The 23,181-nt window shown below is 36.6% G+C and overlaps 1 protein-coding gene across 5 annotated transcripts in view; it reads right to left on the minus strand.

Annotated features, from left to right (window-relative positions):
* Positions 1 to 4,172: 4,172 nt before the first annotated feature.
* The window catches only part of znf512b (zinc finger protein 512B), a 43,767-nt gene continuing 24,758 nt past the window's right edge, over positions 4,173 to 23,181 (minus strand). For 3 of the 5 annotated variants that reach the window (XM_059334200.1, XM_059334198.1, XM_059334203.1), the window contains 7 exons: positions 15,054 to 15,152; positions 14,188 to 14,445; positions 12,651 to 12,986; positions 11,269 to 11,370; positions 10,940 to 11,003; positions 9,774 to 9,892; positions 4,173 to 8,069 (listed from right to left, as the gene is read on the minus strand). In XM_059334200.1, the coding sequence (XP_059190183.1) occupies positions 7,848 to 8,069; positions 9,774 to 9,892; positions 10,940 to 11,003; positions 11,269 to 11,370; positions 12,651 to 12,986; positions 14,188 to 14,445; positions 15,054 to 15,152 (1,200 nt within the window). In that variant the 3' untranslated portion in view covers positions 4,173 to 7,847. The remainder of the gene's footprint in view (positions 8,070 to 9,773; positions 9,893 to 10,939; positions 11,004 to 11,268; positions 11,371 to 12,650; positions 12,987 to 14,187; positions 14,446 to 15,053; positions 15,153 to 23,181) is intronic. The other 2 variants (XM_059334202.1, XM_059334201.1) reach the window with 2 other exon arrangements.

Here is a 23,181-nt window from a genome sequence, read left to right on the forward strand (position 1 = left end):
GATTATCTTCTCTCAGAAAAAAAGGTGTTTCTTTAAAGAGGTCACGACAGCAACAGGGACAATACCCTAACTCCGTGTTTGTTTGTGAGTAAGTGAGGAGCCTCCTGCTGACCTATTAATCCACCCTGACTGGTGGATATAGTGATATATTACTATCTTCCAAGTCACTGGACTCCTTTGACATAAGCAGTAATTTTAGCAGACAGAACACAGGAGTCGTTGTTTGTGGGTTTGGCTGTGGATAATGATTTATATCATCCACAAACCTACATCAGGTCACGTGGGTGTAAGTTTCCATGAAAATGACAAGAATAATACACTAATTGTGTGTGTGTCTCTTTCTCTTTCTGTGTGTGTGTGTTTGTTTAGATTGCACAAGACTTACTGTGTGACAGTGATAGACACGGGGACTACAGACATGACGGCCAGGACAACATCTCCCACAGACATTCCACCAGGTGTGATCCTGGTTCGGCCCGCTGCAGCCGAGAACACGCTGCAGCTGGATGACGAGGAGAGAGCAGACAGGTAAGACACTCAACCTGCCTGCAGACAGAAGTTTATATGATGTCTAACAGAAGATGTGAACACTTTTTCTGTGTTATTTCACAAATATCCAACAACAGAAGTGATCAATGTGGCTGCATGAGTTCTTGCAGAGCAGAAACATGTCTAGGTAGCAAAACTAATCACAGAACAGAATGCCTTGCTGTGGACATCATGTTAGGTCCGATCTCATAGTCACACAATACCATAAAGAAATTAACTGAGCTCTATCCAGTGATGTAAAATTGCTGTTTTTGTCAATGGAGTCTGGTGTGTTTGAAGAAAGCATAGATAACAGCTTCAGTTCCCGTCAGAAAGAGCTGTCTGACCGCGAGGTAAAAAGGAGAAAATATTATGAATACAGCTAACATTAAAACTAATATTGATATTTTTTAGGTGGCTAAAATCTGTTTATCTGCAGCCCTGTCCCCAGAAAAACATATCACTTTCTTCAAAGCAACCAGACTCCTTTGACAAAAGCTGTAATTTTGGCAGACAGAACACAGGAGTTATTGTTTGTGGGTTTGGCTGTGGATAATGATTTATATGTAGCTAACACCATCAGCCACAAACCTACATCAGGTCACATGGGGGGAGATGTCATGATAATGACAGGAATAATACAATAACTGTGTGTGTGTGTGTGTCTCTCTCTCTCTTTCTCTGTATGTGTGTGTCTCTCTCTCTCTTTCTGTGTGTTTGTGTGTTTAGATTGCCGGTTGGACTTTACACAACCTACTCTGTGAAAGTGCCGGACAGAGACACAATGGACAGAGTTACGACAGACAGAGACAAAACGGACAGGACACATGGTGAGGAACATAAACGGTCACTTTTTCTTGAGTCTTCTGTTCATTTAAAGGACGTTTGAGGCGTTAACACTTTGATTTTTACAGACGGTGCCAGGACCCAGAAGAAGTCAGAGCAGAAGAAGAAGAAGAAGAACTGCATCCGTCGACTCTTCTCCTGGATGAAGAAGACCTTCTGCCCCTGCTGCACCGCCACCATCCACCCGTATGACCAGGACAACTAAGACAGAGAGGGACACAAGTGAAGCTCTGTGGAGGTTTTTAACTAAAAACCTCCACAGAGCTTCAGCAGGGCAGTACTATGGGCACGGCAGGAGGTGCTGACCCTCCTCCTCCTGTCTGTGGAGAATCTTTTCTCTCCCAGTGACTACATGGGTTTCCTCCGGGTACTCCGGTTTCCTCCCATACATTTTACACTCCACTATGCCAAAAAAAAAAATTGCAAAATTGCAAAAACTTTAAGACAGACACGACGGACAGAGACATGATGGACAGAGACATGATGGACAGGACACATGGTGAGAAACATAAACAGTCACTTCTTCTTGTGTGTTCTGTTCATTTGAAGGACGTTTGAGGTGTTTAACACTTTCATTTACAGACAGCGCCAGCACCTAGAAGAAGTCGGAGCAGAAGAAGAAGAAGAACTGCATCCGTCGACTCCTCCTGGATGAAGAAGACCTTTGGCTCCTGCTGCACCATCCACCCGTATGACCAAGATGACCAAGATGACTAAGACGACGAGGGACACAAGTGAAGCTCTGTGGTTTTTAACTTAAAACCTCCACTAAGTTTTTTCGTTAAAAACCTCCACAGAGCTTCAACAGGGCAGCACTATGGGCACGGAAGGAGGTGCTCACCCTCCTCCTCCTGTCTGTGGAGAATCTTTTCTCTCCCGGTGACTGCGTGGGTTTACTCCGGGTACTCCGGTTTCCTCCCACACTCCTAATAAATTTTACACTCTGAACCCCACCATGCCTAAACAATTGCAAAAACTCCACCATTTATCATAGAAAGAAACTGCAAAAACAGACATTATTATAGAGCTGAACTGTAAAATAGTCCTCATAGGTTACAAAAGGTTCCGTTAGAGAAAGTATGGTCACTTATTGAAACGTATGTTTTTCTTTAAGAGGTACCCAAATATCCAGTGTTTATTATAGGAAGAAAATGTAAGAACAGGTATTATTGTCAGAATTTGAACTTTCCGACTGTCCTTGAACAGATCATAGGTTACTTAAGTTTGTGTTAGAGAAAGTAACTTAAACTTAAAATTGTGATATTTCAGTTAAAATTACTTAATTTTTCCTGTCTCTTTTAATTTAATATGAATCCCACCTCACAACCAGTAGGATTGAAATGTACGTTTTTCTTTAAGAGGTACCCAAATATACATTGTTTATCGTAGGAAGACAGAGGCGGGAAAATGGAATAGTTCAATATGTAGAAAATGTGGAGCAAACATTTTTTTACTCAGACATTTGTGGCACTTGGAAAATGGTTAGTATGTATATTTTACATTGTAGTCACATGCAAGGTCACATTGAGTAAAATGTAAAATGAGAAAAACAACGCGTCTTAAAGTGGCTCGTTGGGGTTCAGCAGGGGACATCACAGGTGTTATTGAATCAATGATGGCTCTGTTCCATTTAGGTATTAGAGCGAGCCAGCATGCACAAAACAGGAGCCCTGAAACTGGCATGAAGGAGTACTGCCTTTATTAATCTTATTAGCAGAGTCAGGACCATATATTTGTGATTGCAAGTCACATCTAAGTCTCAAGTCTTTGTACTTCAGGTCAAGACAGGCAAATCAAGTCATAAAAACAGTTTTAGTTCAAACAAGTAATAATGTATTTATTACCAAATGAAGTGTAATTTCAACAAGAGTAATGATATAACAAATTTACAGAAAACATGGATGCTTTAAAATGCTTTAATGTATTTGATTTAAAAAAACATGTGCATTTGAACTTTAGTATATATAATCCTGGGGGGAAAAGCAGTGCTGGCATTGCACTTTCACAGCAAATAGCATGGTTTGGGAAAGGTATCAAGCCAAAAGGCTTAAATTCAAGTTAAGTCACAAATTATTAATGTTAGTTCAAGTCAAGTTGCAAGTCATTTGGGAGTTTTTCACGTCTGTTCTGTGCCTCGAGTCCACACTAAGGTTAATATATACAACTAATGAAATAACGAAAACTAGAATTGAAAGAACATTTTCGTCAACTGAAATAGAAATAAAAACGATAACTAACTGAAACTGTATTATGTTGTCACAAAACTAACTTAGACTAACTTAAATTATAGTGAAAATGTCCTTAGTTTTCGTCTTTGTCAACTTTTTTCATTTGTAAACCTTTTTGGTTGATATGAAATCTATTTCATCTATCTGGTTTTATGACTGAATAAACTTATTGGGGCTGAGATGGATCAGACAAAGGAAATAAAGGAAACATTTATTGTGACTTTTTTTAATCTCGCACCCAACAAATACCCCATTACAAAAAAACTAACACTAAAACTAATAAAAACTAAACTAAAACGAAGCATTTTCCAAAAAATAAAACAAATTTAAACTAGCAAGCACACTCAAAAACGCAAACTCATTAAAACTAACTGAATTTGAAAACCAAAAATCACAACGAAATTAAAACTAAAACTGATGAAAAATCCAAAACTATTATCCACACCTCTGCTTAATGTGCACAGCGACGTTTCAAAAAACAAAATGACCTTCGTGAGAAAAGTCTGCTCCATCCATTATAACCTATAACAGCTATTTAAACTTACTAAGAAGTTATTACAGTTGACACAGTTTTAGTCAACAAACTTTTATTAATTAGTTGAGGGATACTAATGCACAGGTAATACAACAAGTCTGGGAGAAAAATTGTAACAGTTCAGACTCAACGGAGGTGTCGATGCCTCCTATGTTAGGTTCTATACAGCTTAATTTCAGATATGGAAATCTTTAATACATCATTAGTCTCATTTCACCTGTTACCTTTATATCATAACCAGTTATGAGCTACAACATCATCTCTGAAAACTCCCGACAGTTTCATCAGAATGGCCCCGACGACAGAGGCGGATGCCATTTCCTGCTTTTGAAGTAGGTAGCATACAAAACGAACCACTGTTGTCCAAATAAAAGGGTAAAATTCTCAGGCTGTCTAAGGGGATTTCAAAGGATTAATCTTGATTTTGGAAATAACATTGCTGACAAAGGGAAGACGCTTGAGCCTGCTGTTTCCCCAGGTACAAAAGTCACACCACACACAGTCAGGGTAACTAGAAAGCTCCAACAACACTCCTATTTCAAGCCTATTTCATGGTATAGTAAGTGCACTAAATACAGAAACAAACACACATACATATGCCTTGTTGTCCCATATTGAATAGATAATAATAAAGGACCCTCTCAATGTGTTTGTCATCGTGTACTGAAAAAGCTCAATTTATGTGCATCATCAAAATGGATAAAATAACAGTGTATGCCGACACATTAGGCCTACAATGTTCTTTGTGGTCTACAAATTTTTTCAACCTTTTTTTTTGTTAGATTTCATAATATGTAAAAAGCATTTTTTAAAGCAAACAAATAAAAGAAGGGGGAGTGAAAAAAGCCATACAATTTTGAGAAGACACATCAATATCAAAATATCAGCAAGCCAACAAAACCAGCTAAATATGGTGTATTGCTGTACTCTCTAAAGATGTTGCAGTTAGCTCACACTGCGGGATAGATATGTGTTTTCCACATCATAGGAAGACAGATAGTAAAGGGTGTGATAAAATATAAAATACCCACTGTTAAAAGCAGTGCCTAACTATCATATTGCAACACCAAAGCTTGTCAGGTAAACACGGTCAATGTGACGTTATTAATGAAACGACTAACAAGCAGCTGATGAACTGATTCTGTGCCACAGCATAACACTCAACGAAAAGTGTTACCATTTACTGACATCCAGTCATTACAAAGGTGCTAACTGTTTTTTACACACACACACGCACACATACACACACACACACTCACACACAAGGTCTGGACAACTCATATCGAAAAAGGTCCGTGGACCGATCAGTGCTTGTCTAACTTATCCTCTCCGTCAGCTGAACCTGGATAGAAGATAAACGTCCGTCCCATGAATAGAGACAGACACATGCATAATCATCCCCACCTGAATAGACTCCATCAGTTGATTAATAATGGAGGAATTCAGCTTAAGTCTTTGCTTCAGAATACAAAAGGTCACGGCGTAGGGATGACACCACCTGGGACGCATACATTTCAATTTCAATGTTTCTTGAAAATGTTCCGCTGACATCAGTGCTTGATTTAAAATGATGACATTGACATTTGTTGGTGCAAAATTCAGAAGACTTGCCAGTAAGGAGGAAATGGCAGGATGGATTAGTGGACTTACTGACTTCAGGTCCTTAAGGTAGAGTGGCAAGTAAAGCACCCTTAATATCTCACCAGAATATCCCCCACGTCACAACTTTATCCAAAGCTATCAGATTGCTATATGGGTAATACACACAAGATAATATAAAATAGATTTATGATCTGTCGTCTTTTTTTTTTTTTTTCTTCAAGCAAGCAAGTCATTATTTTTATGGACATTTATATAAATCAAATATTTATGGAGTTCTCGTTTGCTCAAATCGTTAATATAACTGGATTCAAGTATCTACTTTAAACATGTTAAAGTGAAAATATTCTCTGATTGCACACATTTTTAGATTTGAAAAGTAATTTAATAATAATAATAACAGTAATAATGGATTCTTTTATTTCATTTTTTTTAAATCTGAAGCTAGAGCAGCTGAGAAGTTCGACAAGACTTGTTATGGCTTGAGTCATAATTATTCAGTCCTGTTGCATTACAGATGCTATTTAGAAAGAGTTAACCATGCTGCTCATTACCCATGTAGAGACAAATTTAGTTTTTCTCTATTTAAATTTTTCATCAGAGTAAAATATTCCCACTTCTGTGCCTGACAGCCACTAGGTTAGGTTGAATACTCCTGGAGTGCAAAAATACAAGAGGGGAGCGAGAGGGGTTAAGGGTTAAAGTGCAAGGCAATAACTTTGAGCATCCAGGAATTAATTCATATACATCATTATAAGTGAATCTTCATTTGCAATTGTTCTGTTTAATAAAAGATTATTTCCCTCAACCTCTCTATAAAAGATATTTTTTTATTACTCTCCTCAGCTCTTTGATTCAAACTAAAGCAGTAGCCAAAATATGGCCTCCTTTAAAATGGTGTCACATAATTTGATTGTGCTGCAATGGTGCAACAAGCTTCACATGAAATTCATCCCTCTGTCCAACATTTAGATTTGCCAGTCCTATTTTAGACAGAAATTCTTCAAGTTTTTTGTGTTAAAAATCAATTAAACAATGCCATATTAAGTATTAACTCATACCTTACAGATGGAAATCTCAAACAATCACTTTCAGGGGTATTCTGCTTATTAACGTCAGTGTAAAAGAACTGTGGAAATAATCTTTTGACACTTAACTATGGTCGTCAAAGCAGATACCTTTCATAGTCGTGCGGTGCAGATAAAATAAAAGTCACTGAAGTGATAGCCACATAGCTGTAGGAAAAACAGAGTGGAATATGATTAACAACTGACCAACATTTTTAGCTTATATGACATTTGCTTACTTGACACATGAAAAGTAAAAAAAAAAAACATAAGTAAAATCAGGAAAAAAAAAAATCAAGTTCAAAACAACATTGCACTACAGCACACACTGCAAAAATTCTGACTGCTTATGATCCAATTGGACGTGTCAGGCTTTAAAATGACAGATGGCATCATTGCTTTGAGTATATAGATATATAGATATAGATATTGTTTATGTACACAGTACAGTATATCTGTGAAAAAAAATGTGAAAACACTAGCTATCATTAAATGACTTCACCATGCTAATAGAATATCCTTTTTAAAACCTCTCAAACACAACATGAATATTGTAGAGAGAATTACTCTGCATTTGTTTGGAATACTACCTCTGTTTAGAAAATGCTATCCACGTAGAAGTCAGGATTTTATCTTTGATTACTACTGACACCCCTGCTGTGAGTACAGAAACTGAAATGTGTGCCTTGAAAAAGGAGACAAAAGTGGAATGGAGAAATAAAACACTACTGTTACATGAGTATTGTTTATAGTAGACACATTAACTCTGGGATTTCAAAAAAAGTCTGTACTAAATATTATACTTCTTAAGGGTTGATTTAACTTTCTTGTCAGTGCCAAGTCCTTGTGGAGTTAGAAATGTCTTTAAGCTTCCTGGCACAACATTTACAGTAAGCATCCTCTCTGGCTCCTGGGTCGACAAAAGCAGAGCTACTCTGACAACGACAGCCTCCTGGGTTTGCTCCGTCTGGCGGTCGAGGGGATGGGCTGTCTGTTTTGGCCTGAATTAGCACTGTCCGTTGGGTCTGGGGTCAGGGTGGCGGACTATGAAGGGGTCACGGCAGGGGTTGTTGAGTTTTGAGTAGTGGTAGGTGCTTCAGTTTGTGTTTGGAGAGGCGCGACCACATGGGGGCGCTCTTTGGGCTTGCGGCCCCTCTTCTTACCAGTGGTGGCACCGTTCCTCACCTCAGCTTTGATCCCATTGTTCTCTGGTGCTTTAGTCTTGGTGCTGGAAACTACTTCAGTGGCTGCTGCACGAAACCAGTTCTAAGGCAAAGAAAAACTCATTCAGGAGCATGTATATCACTTTATAACACCCCCATGTCTGAATAAAGTAATATGGAGCCCACAAGGTCCCTTAACCCTCTGGGTCTGTGATCGTGGCGTCCTAATCAGATCATGTGACGTTTAACAAAAAAACTAGGTCACATGGAGCGCTGCTGTCAACTTCACTCCAAAGTACAGACTTCAAACTTTCTCCTTGTTTTTGTTTGACATTCCGAGGTCATGTAAAACCAAAGATATGATAGTTTTAATTTGAAAGTACAGAAATATTTTGAGCGTTGGTGGAGCTCTCTGTGTAATTTTGCACATAGTTTGTTTTGAAGAGTTGCAGTTAAGAAGGAACAAATATCCTATAAATATACATGTTTTTATGGGACTTTTTTGTATATAGTTTTATTATATTTACATTTTTACAATTTTTATGTTCATATTTGTATCCTATGTTTACATTTTCAAGTTCCAAAACAGTTCATTCAGCATATTTGTGGTTTTTATTGTAGTAAATAGTAATTTTTCAACTTGGATTTCATGATTTTTAGGTAAAGTGAGAAAATAATTGTCAGATCATAAAGGTGAAGAAAAAATGGACACCAAATCAAAAGTATTCAACGGCCAAAACAGGCTCAGACCCCAGAGGGATAAGATGGCAACCATTTAAAATTTTAACCTTGTGGGACTGACCTTTTTACTGTAGGGAAAATTATTTTGTGGGAACAAAACGTTTCATTAACCCTCTGGAGTCCATCTATTTATTGAAAATACACGTTTTATTTACAGTAATAACTTTATTTATATATGATATGTAGACAAGCTGAGAAAGCCAGTTGAAAGTGCAATCATAGGAGCTTTCACAGTGTGCCATTCATGTTTCTAGACCATTTTTAAAATGTGAATTTTCTTTCTACAATGAAAACTATTACTATTTTTAATTTACATGCAAATAGACTGTTTTGTAGTTTTATTATGTATTTTTCTGCTGTGTAAATGGTTAAAAAAAATTGTACTTTCCATAGACACCTGTCTTTTGTTTGTATGTTGGGTTCCTGGCAGCTTTATACTTTGTTAATTAAAATAAAATGAAAAATCTGACCGATAGCCAAGTTTGTGTGGAGAAAAAGGAGCCATGCATGTGATGTAAGGACAGACTGAAAGATGCTAAACAGAGACAGAAATTAATGCATAGGAAGTTGACAAATTTGAACCAAAATCTCTTGGACTTCAGAGGTTTAAACAAACAAATTATTGTGTTAAACATTCTGTATTTAAGGGAACGTGTTCGGTATAATGTGGCGACAAGATCTGTGTAAACTTGCACAAGCATCACACGTTATTATCACAAAATCTATATATGAACTGTGACTCAGCAGGCTTGTAATGAAGTTATGATGACAAAGGTTCAGGAACAAGATCACACCTCTCTATCCTAGTATTACAATCACCTGTGCTGTTTACATGTAGGTGTGTCTAACCGTTTCTCTCCTGTTTGCCTCACGATTCTCCCTCCCAAACCTGTTTTTCTCAGCAGGGCAGCACAGTGGCTCAGTAGTTAGCAGCGTTAACACAGCATTTGAATTAAATTAAACTACTTTCATTCTGTATAAATGGTGCAGTGAACTGTATATTTATGCCTGTGAGACTTGTAAATAGTAAATAATCCTGAGGTTTTTAACACTGAGACTAACCTACCTGTGAGTGTGTCTTGCTGATGTGGTACTTCACACCGCTCTCTGAGCTAAACTCCTTCTGACAGATCAGACAAGTGTACTTTCCCAGTTCTCCACCACCCTGCAACAACACAACACATGCATACACACACACATCCAAATATATACACGTTATTCAGCTCAAAATGTCAAAAGCAATACATGCTTGGTGAATCTGCATCGATGATTCATCATTAACGGCGCCGTGTCACCTGTTACACACCAGATTACAGTCTATGCTATTAGTCAACACCAGAAGTTAAGAGTTAATATATGCATTCCTTTTGGACATTTTTCTTACTCTTTTTTTGGTTGTAATAATAACACAGTTTACAACAGCTACTTTTTAACATATCTTTTTCAAATCAGGTTAGCAAAGTCTGTATCATCTGGATGCTTCTATACACATTTTGCATTTCCTACCATTCTATTTTGAATTATTTTACTTTCATTTTATAGCCAAGTTTCATCTAACCTAACTTTCTTTCAATAAGCAATCCTGACCTGGATATGAGCTAGGGCTGGGCGATATATCAATATAAAAGATTTATCAATTTATTTTTAAATGTGATATGGAATTAGACCATATCGCATATATCGACATAGTTTAAAAAAATTATTTCTTTATATATAAATGCTGCACTTACACGGGTTTGTCATATTTAGTTCTTTTGTAATGTTCGTTATTCTTTTCACATATAAATATATTTATTTCAGAAAAAGATTAGCCTTTTTTTATTTCATAGGGTATTTTTATTTAAGATATTTTTTTATTTAAATGTGTATTTTATGGAGCTTTGATTTAAAAAAAGGTACTCCTGTTGTTATACAGTATTTATGTTCACTTAAATAAACGGTTTCAATAAAACTACTTGTGACATGTCATATTTGGCTTTGACTGAACATTTGCTCTCACTTTGCGATAAAAATATCAGGATATATATCGTATATCGGTATTCAGCCTAAATATATCGGGATATGATTTTTAATCCATATCGCCCAGCCCTAATATGAGCTATACAAATGTGGGACAAAATAATGTGGGAATCCCATGTCTGTGTGTGTGTGTGTGCATTCTTATTTTGACTACAGTATGTACAGAGCCAAAACTCATCAGGTAGTTGGCTTTACTTCAGGTGAGTGTTTGTACCTGGCTGCAGTTGGCAAGATGGGCTTTAAGTCCTGATACACTGGAATAGACAGCTTCACAGTTCTGAAAAAACAAACAAAAAACTGAAATTAATACAAAGTTGACAAACTCAATCAATTCATATTCCTATGAAATCTAATTATTATAAACCTAGTGGTCAATATCAAGACAAATCTCTCAATCAATGTTTTATTTATTTCAAATATACTTATTTCCATATAAGCGTCTTTGAGTATCTACAAAAGCACTATATAAGTTGAGTGTATTATAATAATAATTATTATTATAATTAAGTATGGATGCACATTAGACCAGTTGGTGTTCTTACTTCATTGCTGCAGCAGATGAAGCCCTTCTCCTTGACTTGGTTCTTCCAGGTCTCTAATAGTTCTTGGCTAAAGTTGGGGAGGCCAGGACGGGTGTAGTTTAACTACACACAAAAGAAAAGATATTTATATCAGTATTCCTGGAAGTGGTACAATTTTAAAGTGTGTGTATAAAAACAGAGACAGTGTGACATATTGATCTTCTGTCTTTTACACTTGGAACTTTTTCATGGAAATGTTGGCTTTAAAAACGAGTCAATGTGTTTTATCCTTTTTGTGCTTCTGTGTGTAAATGTGAGTTGATAGTTGTGGAGATGGAGAGAGAGACCAAGGTTATTATAGTTAACGAAAACTAACGAAATAATAAAAACTAAAATTGAAAAAAACATTCAACTGAAAATAAAAATAAAATGAGAGTTTGTAAAAAAACGCTAACTGAAACTGTATTTTGTGGTTACAAAACTAACTAAAACTAACAAAATTATAGTGAAAATGTCCTTAGTTTTCGTCTTTGTCAACTTTTTTCATACATAAACCTTTTTGGTTGATATGAAATCTATTTCATCTATCTGGTTTTATGACTTAATAAACTTATTGGGGCTGAGATGGATAATAAAAATGAAATAATACTGTGACCGTATTGAATATGGCACCCAACAAACACCCCAATACAAAAAAACTAAAACTAACACTAAAACTAATACAAAATAAACTAAAATTAAGCATTTTCCAAAAATTAAAAACAAATTAAAACCAACTGAATTTGAAAACAAAAAATCACAACAAAATCAAAACAAAAACTAATGAAAAATCCCAAACTATTATAAACTTGGTGAGTACACATGTTTATCTCTACTATGTTCATGTGTCTGAAAGTGGCTCATGTGTGCTTGAACCTGGTATCACAGGAATCCGTGGAATAGCCACAGAATCACTCAAATTTCCGTGAAACTGACACGGATTTCGCTACAATGCAAGTTAATGACAGTCATATCCCGTGGCTATTCCATGGATATTTTTTCCTATTGGTTTGTTCCAAGTCACGTGACTTTTAAGGTCCCGGCGGTCAGAACAAAAAACATGGCGGACAGTTCTCTCATTTTCAGTGAAAAAAATCAATATTTTGACTTAGTTTCTGCATAAAAATGGATTTTGATCACATTTCTAGCGAGAAATATATGTTTTATTTTCTAAATATTCACTCAGTGAATGTACATAATCACTTTGTATGTTGGAATAGCCACGGGATATGACTGTCATTAACTTGCATTGTAGCGAAATCCGTGTCAGTTTCACGGAAATTTGAGTGATTCTGTGGCTATTCCACGGATTCCTGTGAGACCATGTTGGTGTGCTTCATGCATCCACTGTGTGTCCTCCTCACCCTCTTGCTATCAGGCACCAGGTCGTCCTTGATGCGGCGCTTGGTGCCCCAGTCCTTGGCCAGCTCGTCCTCTGCTATCTCCTGCAGGTGGAACACTGCCACCTGAGCTGACCGGCGCCTCACTCTGCCGCTGGGGGTCCGTTCAAAGTCGTCCCCGTGGCTCACGTTCTGCGATGCTTTTTCTTTGACTCGCTCCCTCTCCTTGTCCCTGTCCTTGTCCCTGGCTTCTGTCTCCTTCTCCTTCGGCTGACTGGGTGGTGCTTTCTCCTGCCAATCCTTCCTCTCGGGCTGACTTTGCTCCTTCTTCCCCACCGATGGAGACTCCTCTGAGACCACCTGGGGGAGCAGTAGGACACTTCTTTTAAATGGAAATGTGGGAAACTTTAGTTATTACAGAAAAATCTAGTAATCTAGTATTGTACTGAATTTAGAAATCATTTGCAGGGAGTATCCAACATACACTTTATAGGAAGATCATTAATGCACTACACTGCAAAAAATGTGCGTCTAAAAACAAGATAAAAACACTAAATCTGAGGGAAATTATCTTGCTGCATGGACAGATTATTTCACTTGACAAGATTTCTTAAATTAAGATTATTAAATATAGAAATAAACATGTTGAACACTTAAAATAAGAAATTTACTCTTAAAACAAGATAAATTAAAGCAGCAAGCAGCGATGAACTGGCCCAAGCAGAGTGACCTGACAATTATTTGTTTCTTACCAAGATGAAAAAAAACCTTTAGAACCTTTAGAAGTGTTACATAATTAATCTTGTTTAAGAGTTAATTTCTTATTTTAAGCGTTCAACATGCTTATTTCTTGATTTAACAATCTTAATTTAAGAAATCTTGTCAAGTGAAATTATCTGTCCATGCAGCAAGATCATTTCCCTCAGATTTAGTGTTTTTATCTTGTTTTTTAACACTTTTTTTGCAGTGTACTTGCTCAAAAACACAATCCCACACACTGCAACAATATAAAACATCAACAACAATAAATAGCATGAGTGGTACTATTGGTACTAAAAAACAATCTTTTTTCTTTAACCCTTTATCAGGCGAAGAACTATATTTGGTAACTTCAGTGGATATCAAAATGGGGTCCAGAAAAAAGTTGCAAATTTACTAGATTAAAGTGGCAAATCTACAAGAAAAAAAGTAGCAGATTTAAGAGATATAAGTGGCAAATCTACAAGAAAAAAAGTTGCAGATTTAAGAGATATAAGTGGCAAATCTGTGCAAAAAAAGTTGCAGATTTACGAGATTTAAAGTGGTGAATCTGCAAGAAAAAAGTTGCTTTTCTTCCCACTTATTTCTCGTAAATCTGACTTTTTTCCACGCAGATTTGCCACTTTAAATCTCTTGAATCCGCGACTTTTTTTCTTGTAGATCTGCCACTTTAATCTCGTAAATTTGCAACTTTTTTCTCGAAATATTTTTATTTTGGATATCTGCTGAAGTTACCAAATACGGTTCTTCGCCTGATAAAGGGTTAATAATGAGTTATACGTGTCTTCTAAGGTGATCTTACCCTCTCTTTGCCTGTGTTGTTGTTGGTGTCAGTGATAATGTCCTTGTTGGCGTTGGTGGTGGTGGCTGTCATGGTGGTGGTGGTGATAGTCGGGGAGTGTTCGGTACGCACGTGGTAGTCTCTGCCAGCCTTGGATCGGTAGGTTTTATCACAGTGCTGGCACAGAAACACAGGCTGCTCATCGACAGAGAACTCTCTTCCACAACGTTTCTGGTGGTACTGGTAGCCCATCAGGCTGGAAAAGTGGGCTGAACAGCCCTGTATATATGTATGTGTGTATGTATATATGTGTGTGTGTTTGTACACATAATGTTTGTGTGATCGTGTGAGGCCAGTGACAGATATGAGACAGAATGAAAACACACATTAAGCAGGAAACTGGGTTAGTGGAACGACATGTCGCTTTAATGGAACATTATTACTTGAAATTGGTCAATATTTTGTGGTTACTGGTAAAAAGGGCAGAGAAAACAGGAGGAAGCTGCTCATTTTTCAGTGTGAGGACATGTCACAGAGAGTCTATTTTTGCAGCTCTTTCTCTTCCTCTCTCTGCCTTTTGCACTCTAGTGTGAGTAATGGGAAGCAGAGTGTTGATGTGGTTTTGGGCAACATGTCAAGAACAAGGCATAAAGAAAAAAAAAAGAAAAAAGGAGGGAGAGAGGTAAGAGGAGGCAGACACAAAAAGAAGAGCCTGAGGAAAAGGGAGAAACAAAATCGAAGCTGGCAGATGAGGAGAGAGGAAAATGTGACGTGAAAGACAGAAAAGTTGGACAAATGGAAACGGAGGACACAGGAGAGCAAGAGTTGCAAAGAATGAGAGAAAGGAAGAGAGAAAGGGACGCGGGGAAGAAAGGCGAAGTGCATACCTCACTAGGACACTTGATTCGTCCCATCTGTTTGAGCACTCTGCGCAGCCTTTCTCTCTCCTCGTGCTTGTCGCCCGTCTGGCCTTCGCTCCCCGAGGGCTGAGGGGGAACAAACACGACGTCGCATGAGTGTGTCCCATCACAACACCTCCCCCCTCCCCCCTGACTTAAAAAAAAAATCGTGATGAAAATGTGTTTTCTATCTGGGGTGTTCACGCTGTGCCAGGATCATTAAATGGTTTCATGGTGAGGCTGTTACTCAAGGCATGTTTATGACAACTGTCAAACTCGTGTTTTCACTCGCGTGTTGGCTGGTGCCAAAGCCGGCCGAGACCAGAACAACAGATGGCAGAGCTGCCAGGGAGAAGAAAGCAGGGGAGTGCAGGGGACTGGAGAGAGGCCGGCCTTACTGAGGAATCCCAGTGGAGCCAACTCTCTGTGTTTCCTCATGTGTTATCACATAGGGTTGGCAAAAGTATCCATACTCAAAAAAGTATCGATACTAAAAAGTTGTATCCGGATATGATACTCATTTTCAAAACTATCGGCAGGTTAGTGTCTTTCGTTTCAAACTGACCTATTACTGATATTATCGTGGCCGTGTTATTATTAGCCATTAGCCGCAGCTAGCAATTGAAGGCTGACGTCACGTCAATGATTATAAACAACGTAAATAAATAAATCAGGCACGTAGTATGCCCATATTACGTTAATTGACACAGTGTCAGTATACATAAGCATAGAGTTAATAAGTTTACATAAATGTTGGTGACTGAAAAGTGTTATTTTCTCTCTTAAAGTCCCAGAATGAAGCAGAGAAAAGTCGACTTGCAACCAAACAGCAACACACACAGCCGACTCTACCGTCTGTGTTTGACCAACAACAAAAATATGATGTCAAATCCAAAACAACTGTTTTTTAAAATAAATATTTAACCTGTGGTTCTGTTAATTTTTACATTTTTCTTTTAAATAAAAATATTTTTGTTAAATTTTGGGGGTCTTTGTTTTTATCCTTGTGGTATCGAAAATGGTATCGAGTAGGGTTGTCAAAAGTATCCATACTCAAAAAAGTATCGATACTAAAACGTTGTATCCGGATACAATACTAATTTTCAAAAGTATCTATAGTATCGATATTGTTATGTGTGTAAAGCATAGCCAAGGAATGCAAGGAAAATATTGTTCTAATTGTTATTGTTTATTGTATTTATTTATTTTTTGCACTACCTCAGACCTGAAGCTTGTCATCATAGTTGCAGTTTCTTTTTGCACAACTATTTTTTATTATAAATATTTAACCTGTGGTTCTGTTCATTTTTACATGTTGCATTTTACTTTTTAATAAAAATATTTCTGTCAAATTTTGGGGGTCTTTGTTTTTATCCTTATAGTATCGAAAATGGTATCGAGTATCGAATATTTGCCTGAGTATCGGTATCGAGTTGAAAATTTTAGTGTTGGGATTATTCTATTATCACACAGAGAAAAAAAACAGAGATAACAGAGACACAATCTGAGCCTTTAGTTCAGGTCAGAAGGAGATGAGATAGAGCCAGAATACTACTTTAGGTAAATCAAGCTCAAGCCTGCAGGTAAGAGAACAGAGCAGCCATTGATTTGCACTGGCAGGAGAAGAAACCATGAAACTACATCAGCATGTATTCTTGATGCCTCTATCAGAGGCAAAGAGAGAGCAAAAGAGCAAGCGCGGGAGAACGAGGAGTGAGAGGAGAGACGGCGGTATCACAGCAGCAACAGCAACACCAAGGTCAAACTCAGTAGGTGACCTGTGTCCTTCTGTCAGCCCTCTGTGTTTTCCCACAATGCACTGGGGCTCTGCCTCGTGACTGCACTGACAACACACTGGACCCAGAGTTAGTGCAAATGCCAAATCAAATCAAATTTCACAGCACCACTTGTACAAGGCTGGAGTACAAAGTGCCTCACAGAAAAAATGACAGAAAAAATCTGTAACAGATTGAACACAAATAGTTACACTAATTGCAACATTAACAGAGATAAAACGATCATGTGCACTCTCTCAAGAAGAATGTTGTTTTCATTAATGTAAAAAGTTGTTATTGTTTGTGATGTTTACCAGACAAGAAAATTGTCATGTTACAGCTTTAAATCATGTTGTGAGAAAATGGAATTGAATATTGATATCTTTGAAGGTATTGTACTGAATTTAGAAATCATTTGCAGGGAGTATTCAACATACACTTTATATAGGAAGACATATAAAAAAGGGATGCACGACATTGGATTTTTTGCCGATATCCGATATGCCGATTTTTTTGCAACTCATTTAGCCGATTACCGATACCGATATTTTTTTCCCGCACAACTAACCCTAACCCACAATCAGGGCAAATTTCCCAATTGACATAATAAGTAAACATAACCTGTGTTCACTGGGAACATGTGAAAAGTGCAACTGAACAGCAATTAAACCCAAATTGAATTAAACTACATGTACCTTACAGACTGCTGCTTAAATTCAAATTTAACTTAAAACAGGAACCCAATATGTGACGACTCAATCTGCACTGTGCAAACAAAATCACAAAAAGGACAAAAAATATAATCAGCTTCAGTCTCTAATCAGAACATAAATAAACAGGTGGGCTCAGACTACACTGCACAATTCTATGAGCTACAAACAAGGTGCAACAGAGAGGAGATGTGCACCCCATTATTTAATCACTTTATTATATCGGCAGATATCGGCGAGTTGGCCGATGTCCGATAGTTCATTTTCAGGTCAATATCGGCCGATATCGATAGCATGCCGATAATATCGTGCATCCCTAATATAAAAGATCATTAATGCCCTACTTGCTCAAAAACACAATCCCACACACTGCAAAAATATAAAACATCAACAACAATAAATAGCATGATTGGTAGTGTTGAATGATTGTTTTTTTGTTTTTTTATTGCTGTTTAAAGCTGTCTTGTATACAGAAAAGAAAAAAAGTGCATGAGACACGTCAAACCTGCAAATGATCAAAGCCTTCTTGAAACAGCAGCTACTTGAGTAGCAGACGGCACAGCTTGCCAAAGAAAGTTTGAATGATCTAATCTGAGAAAATGTTGCAGTGAATTTTAGTAGTTTTCTGAGGAAAAGCACCTGGTTTTTCCACACACAAAGTGTTTCTCTCTTGCTCTGCTGAACTGGAATGTCGCCAATAAGGTCAAAGCAAAACAGGTCCAGACTGAAGATAAATGGTAGTATCAAACAGTTTAACTTGGCTGACACAGGTGGCACAGTCATCTATCATCATCACTATTAAATGGACACACACACACACACACACACACACACACACTCTTATATTTCTATATTTCTGAGGGCCCTCATTGGAATAGTAAATTCCCTTGCAAGGTTATAATAGTTTTTAATTTTTCATTAGTTTTAGTTTTAATTGGGTTGTGAATTTTTGTTTTCAAATTCACTTAGTTTTAAAAGAGGTCACAGTAAATTTTACCTTTATTTCCTTTGCCTTATCCATCTTCATTATGTATGAAAAAAGTTGACAAAGACGAAAACGAAGGACATTTTCACTATAATTTAGTTAGTTTTTACACCACGCAATACAGTTTCAGTTAATTATCTTTTTTTTTTTATCTCATTTTTATTTTTATTTCAGTTAACAAAAATGTTTTTTTAATTCTAGTTTTCGTTATTTCGTTTTGTTTTCGTTAAGTATAACAACCTTGTTTCCTAGCCCCTTAACCTAACCCTTACCCTAACCTTCACCATCACAACTAAATGTCCAACCATAACATAAACCTAATTATAACCTTTAACCCTAAAACAAAATCTGAAATCTCAAAAAAAGCCTTTAAAGAAGTGAGGACCAGCCTAAATGTCCTCACTTTGCAAAAATGTCCTCACTCTGTTGGTTAAAAACGTGTTCCGGTCCTCACTATGTAGGAAGTACAAGAACACACACACACACACACACACACACACACACACACACGCGCGCGCGTACACACGTACACTCGTATGTGGACAGATATCATATTCTACTGGAAAGTGGGCTCACACAAAAATACAAACACACATGCTCCAAGGTTTGGTGTACCTGCATTCATTAATCTTTCATGTTACTTTTTGAAACAGGCAGTGTTGAATTATTCAGCCAATCTCATAGCAGTAGCATTGCTCTAATGCAGGAGTGTCATGATAATATCTTAATGAAGCTCTCTGCTGTCAGAGTTAGGACAGCTGCAGAATGAAATGTGAGCACTTCAAGGACAAGAATACCAATCACCATCACCCGTTTAAATGTATGATCGTTTACTAACCCGCAGGATCACATTGTTAGAGAAGCAAAGCAGTTGATGATGACTATGCAACAGAAAAGAATTAAAATAACTCATGGAAAAGACATTCTGTGGAAGAAATACCTATATCTACCAGTTAGACACTCCTCATCAAACACAGTGAAAGCTGACACTTGCAGCAGCGTGTGGTGGATTTCCATACATAGAGTCACAAGTGTAAGTCTGACCACCTCATGAATGGCTGTAGTGCTTTGGTGTGGTATCTAATAACTACCCTGTTCAGTGGGTCAGTGTGACAGTGGTGTAACATTAACTCTCTGGGTCCCCAAAGTATCCTCAACTGGACCACTGAAGAATTAGGGGGCAAAGATCAGCCAAAAAGACTAAAACTAGAAGTCTAAAATGGAAGTCCAGACCCAATTCTATCCAGACCTGTGATTAAATGTATTTTCTGATAAGCTATAGACCACATGGGCAGTTAATGTTTACAATATTAATTCTATTCTGTGTTTTTTTTTTTTTTTCTATTGTTGTGATCTTCTTTTTTTAACTTCTTAAGTGTCCTTGTTGTATTCTGTGTTCTTTTTTTCTTTTTTTTCTATTGTTGTTTTTATTTATTCTACCTCAGTATTTTATTCTATTGTATTTTATTGTACTTGAATACCGGACTACTGTGACAACTGAATTTTTTTTCGGGGATGAATAGCTAGCTAGCTAGCTTTTATATTTTTAAAATGTATTTTTTATTGTCTCTTGAACTGTCTTATTTTGCACATTGTAAGTAGTTACTAAATGTATTCTATTTTCTATCTATCTATCTATCTATCTATCTATCTATCTATCTATCTATCTATCTATCTATCTATACAGTTAAATTGAACTAAACTAGTATACAATTAAATTGATCCAATGAAAGGTAACTACACTGTAAAAAAATTCAGTTGCTTTTACAGAAAAAAAATGTCAGCTGTGGTTACCAGAATAATTCTGCAAAAAATACAGTACAAATGTAAACAACTTCACAGAACAACTTGTACATTTTATTGGTATTCAGTGTACAATAAATAATAACTGAATGCTAATTTACTGGTATTCAATGCACAATAAGCAAAATCTGCATGTAAATTTTGCATAAATAATTAGTATAAAAGCAGCAGCATCCTGTTAAATTAGCAGTAAAGGACGGTATAATCTACAACTTTAAATTTTTTTTTTTTTTTAAATTACTACAGTTTTAGGTTTATTTTCTGTAAAAACAACGGGACATTTTTACAGTGTAGTAGCCCGACATGGAGGGAGTTTGATTGGAAAATCAAAATGAGGTACTTTATTACTCCATTTATCTCCTCAAGGTACAGTAATACTTCTGAGATGTGTTGGAGGGGATTTTACTCATATATTTTGGGATTGCCCAAAGATTTTAGATTTTTGTAAAAAAATATTCAAAAGGAAATAAAACATGTTCTGGGCATTGACTTTACTCTAGATCTAGCAGTGTACATATTGGGTATAGTCCCAGATAATATTATAGATGGGAACTTGGCTTTGTTACTGAGAATTCTGCTTTTAATAGCTAAGAAAACAATTAAAGCCACAACCCCCCAGTGTCACAGAATGGAGAGAAAGAGTAAAAAATGTATTTATCTATCTATTTGAACAAAGATGTCAGAACTTTAGCCACCTCTTCTTTTTCTTTTCTTTTATTTCTCTCCACTTTAGTAGTTCAGCAAATGTATGTAGTCATGGATACATGTTGCCCATATTACCTCATTTTAAGAAGGAGGAAGAAATATTTGAAGATAGGATGTGAGGGCATGATTATAAGTTAGAACTGAAACTGTATATATTGTAAATAGCATCTCCTTATGTGTGTTCTTCATGTATGTGTTGTGTGTGTTTGTTTGTCATCTTGTGAAATAAAGAAGTGAAATGTTTACTGTGCATAGAGAGAAAACCACAGCTTAATAGAGACTTGAGAGAGATGATTTGCATAAATAATTAGTATAAAAGCAGCAGCATCCTGTTAAATTAGCAGTAAAGGACGGTATAATCTACAACTTTAAAATGTTTTTTTTTTTTTTAATTACTACAGTTTTAGGTTTATTTTCTGTAAAAACAACGGGACATTTTTACAGTGTAGTAGCCCGACATGGAGGGAGTTTGATTGGAAAATCAAAATGAGGTACTTTATTACTCCATTTATCTCCTCAAGGTACAGTAATACTTCTGAGATGTGTTGGAGGGGATTTTACTCATATATTTTGGGATTGCCCAAAGATTTTACATTTTTGTAAAAAATATTCAAAAGGAAATAAAACATGTTCTGGGCATTGACTTTACTCTAGATCTAGCAGTGTACATATTGGGTATAGTCCCAGATAATATTATAGATGGGAACTTGGCTTTGTTACTGAGAATTCTGCTTTTAATAGTGAAGAAAACAATTACAGCCTCTTGGTTAAAGCCACAACCCTCCAGTGTAACAGAATGGAGAGAAAGAGTAAAAAATGTATTTATCATGGAGAAAATCACAGCAAGGTTACAGCTTCAATCAGACAGGTTTGAACAAAAATGTCAGAACTTTAGCCACCTCTTCTTTTTCTTTTCTTTTTCTTTTCTCCACTTTAGTTGTTCAGTTAATGTATGTAGTCATGGATACATGTTGCCCATATTACCTCATTTTAAGAAGGAGGAAGAAATATTTGAAGATAGGATATGAGGGCATGATTATAAGTTAGAACTGAAACTGTATATACTGTAAATAGCATCTCCTTATGTGTGTTCTTCATGTATGTGTTGTGTGTATGTTTGTTTGTCATCTTGTGAAATAAAGAAGTGAAATGTTTACTGTGCATAGAGAGAAAACCACAGCTTAAGAGAGACTTGAGAGAGATGACAGCATGCAGCACTGAGGGACCGACCCTTCTGCTTTCTGGCCACAGAATTTGTCTCAGAGTGTTTTCCCACAACAAAAATAGCACTACACACTTTGACCATGACTTTAAGTAGTGAGTTAGCTGTCTCTGCCATGAACATTATTAAAACCTAGTATGGTTCCAGAGCACCTGCTGGTAGGTAGTCACAGGCTCATTTCACTCTCTGAGAAACAAAGTAGGAAAAAATGGAAAACAATAAAGAGAAAAAGGGCTGTTCAGAGCTCTGTTTGCACTTTTTCTAAAAGAGAAATTTTATTTCTAATACTGATAGCTATTTGTTTCCCATTAAAGTCCAATGTGCAGAGTTCGTACACCTTTTCCGAGTTCAAATTCAAGCACTTCCATTCTATCCATTTCCATTCGGTCCATTTTCAAGCTTTTCCAGCATCTTACAGCTGTGGTAAATTACATATTTCTTCGAATACATACTGAAAATGATTATTTTACGTTTTCATTTCAGGTTCTCCAGCTAATTATATTTCTATTCTATAGGATTTTGTTGTTAAAGAAATACAATTTTAAGCACTTTATCCAAAATTCAAGCATTTTTCAAACCTTGAAAACACAACATTAAAATTCAAGCATTTTCACAGGTTTCAAGCACTGGTAAGAACCCTGAATGTGTCTGTATTTTAAAACTGTCCTACTCTGAAAATTTACAACATTGCTGCAATGACATGGAAATGTAGCTCGTTGATTTAATTTGATAGCCTTAGGTGTAGATTATATGATGCAATTAAAACATGATGAGCTCAGACCTTTGTTGGGAGAAGATTTTACTAATTTTCTTCAAACATTGCTGAATAACTCTGGTCTAAAGTTAGCTTCAGGATTTACACAGGATATGCATGCATCTAATGTCATTTCTACACTTAGAAAAAATCAAGTCCAGT

Source organism: Centropristis striata, chromosome 5, assembly GCF_030273125.1.
Source record: "Centropristis striata isolate RG_2023a ecotype Rhode Island chromosome 5, C.striata_1.0, whole genome shotgun sequence".
Taxonomy (NCBI): domain Eukaryota; kingdom Metazoa; phylum Chordata; class Actinopteri; order Perciformes; family Serranidae; genus Centropristis; species Centropristis striata.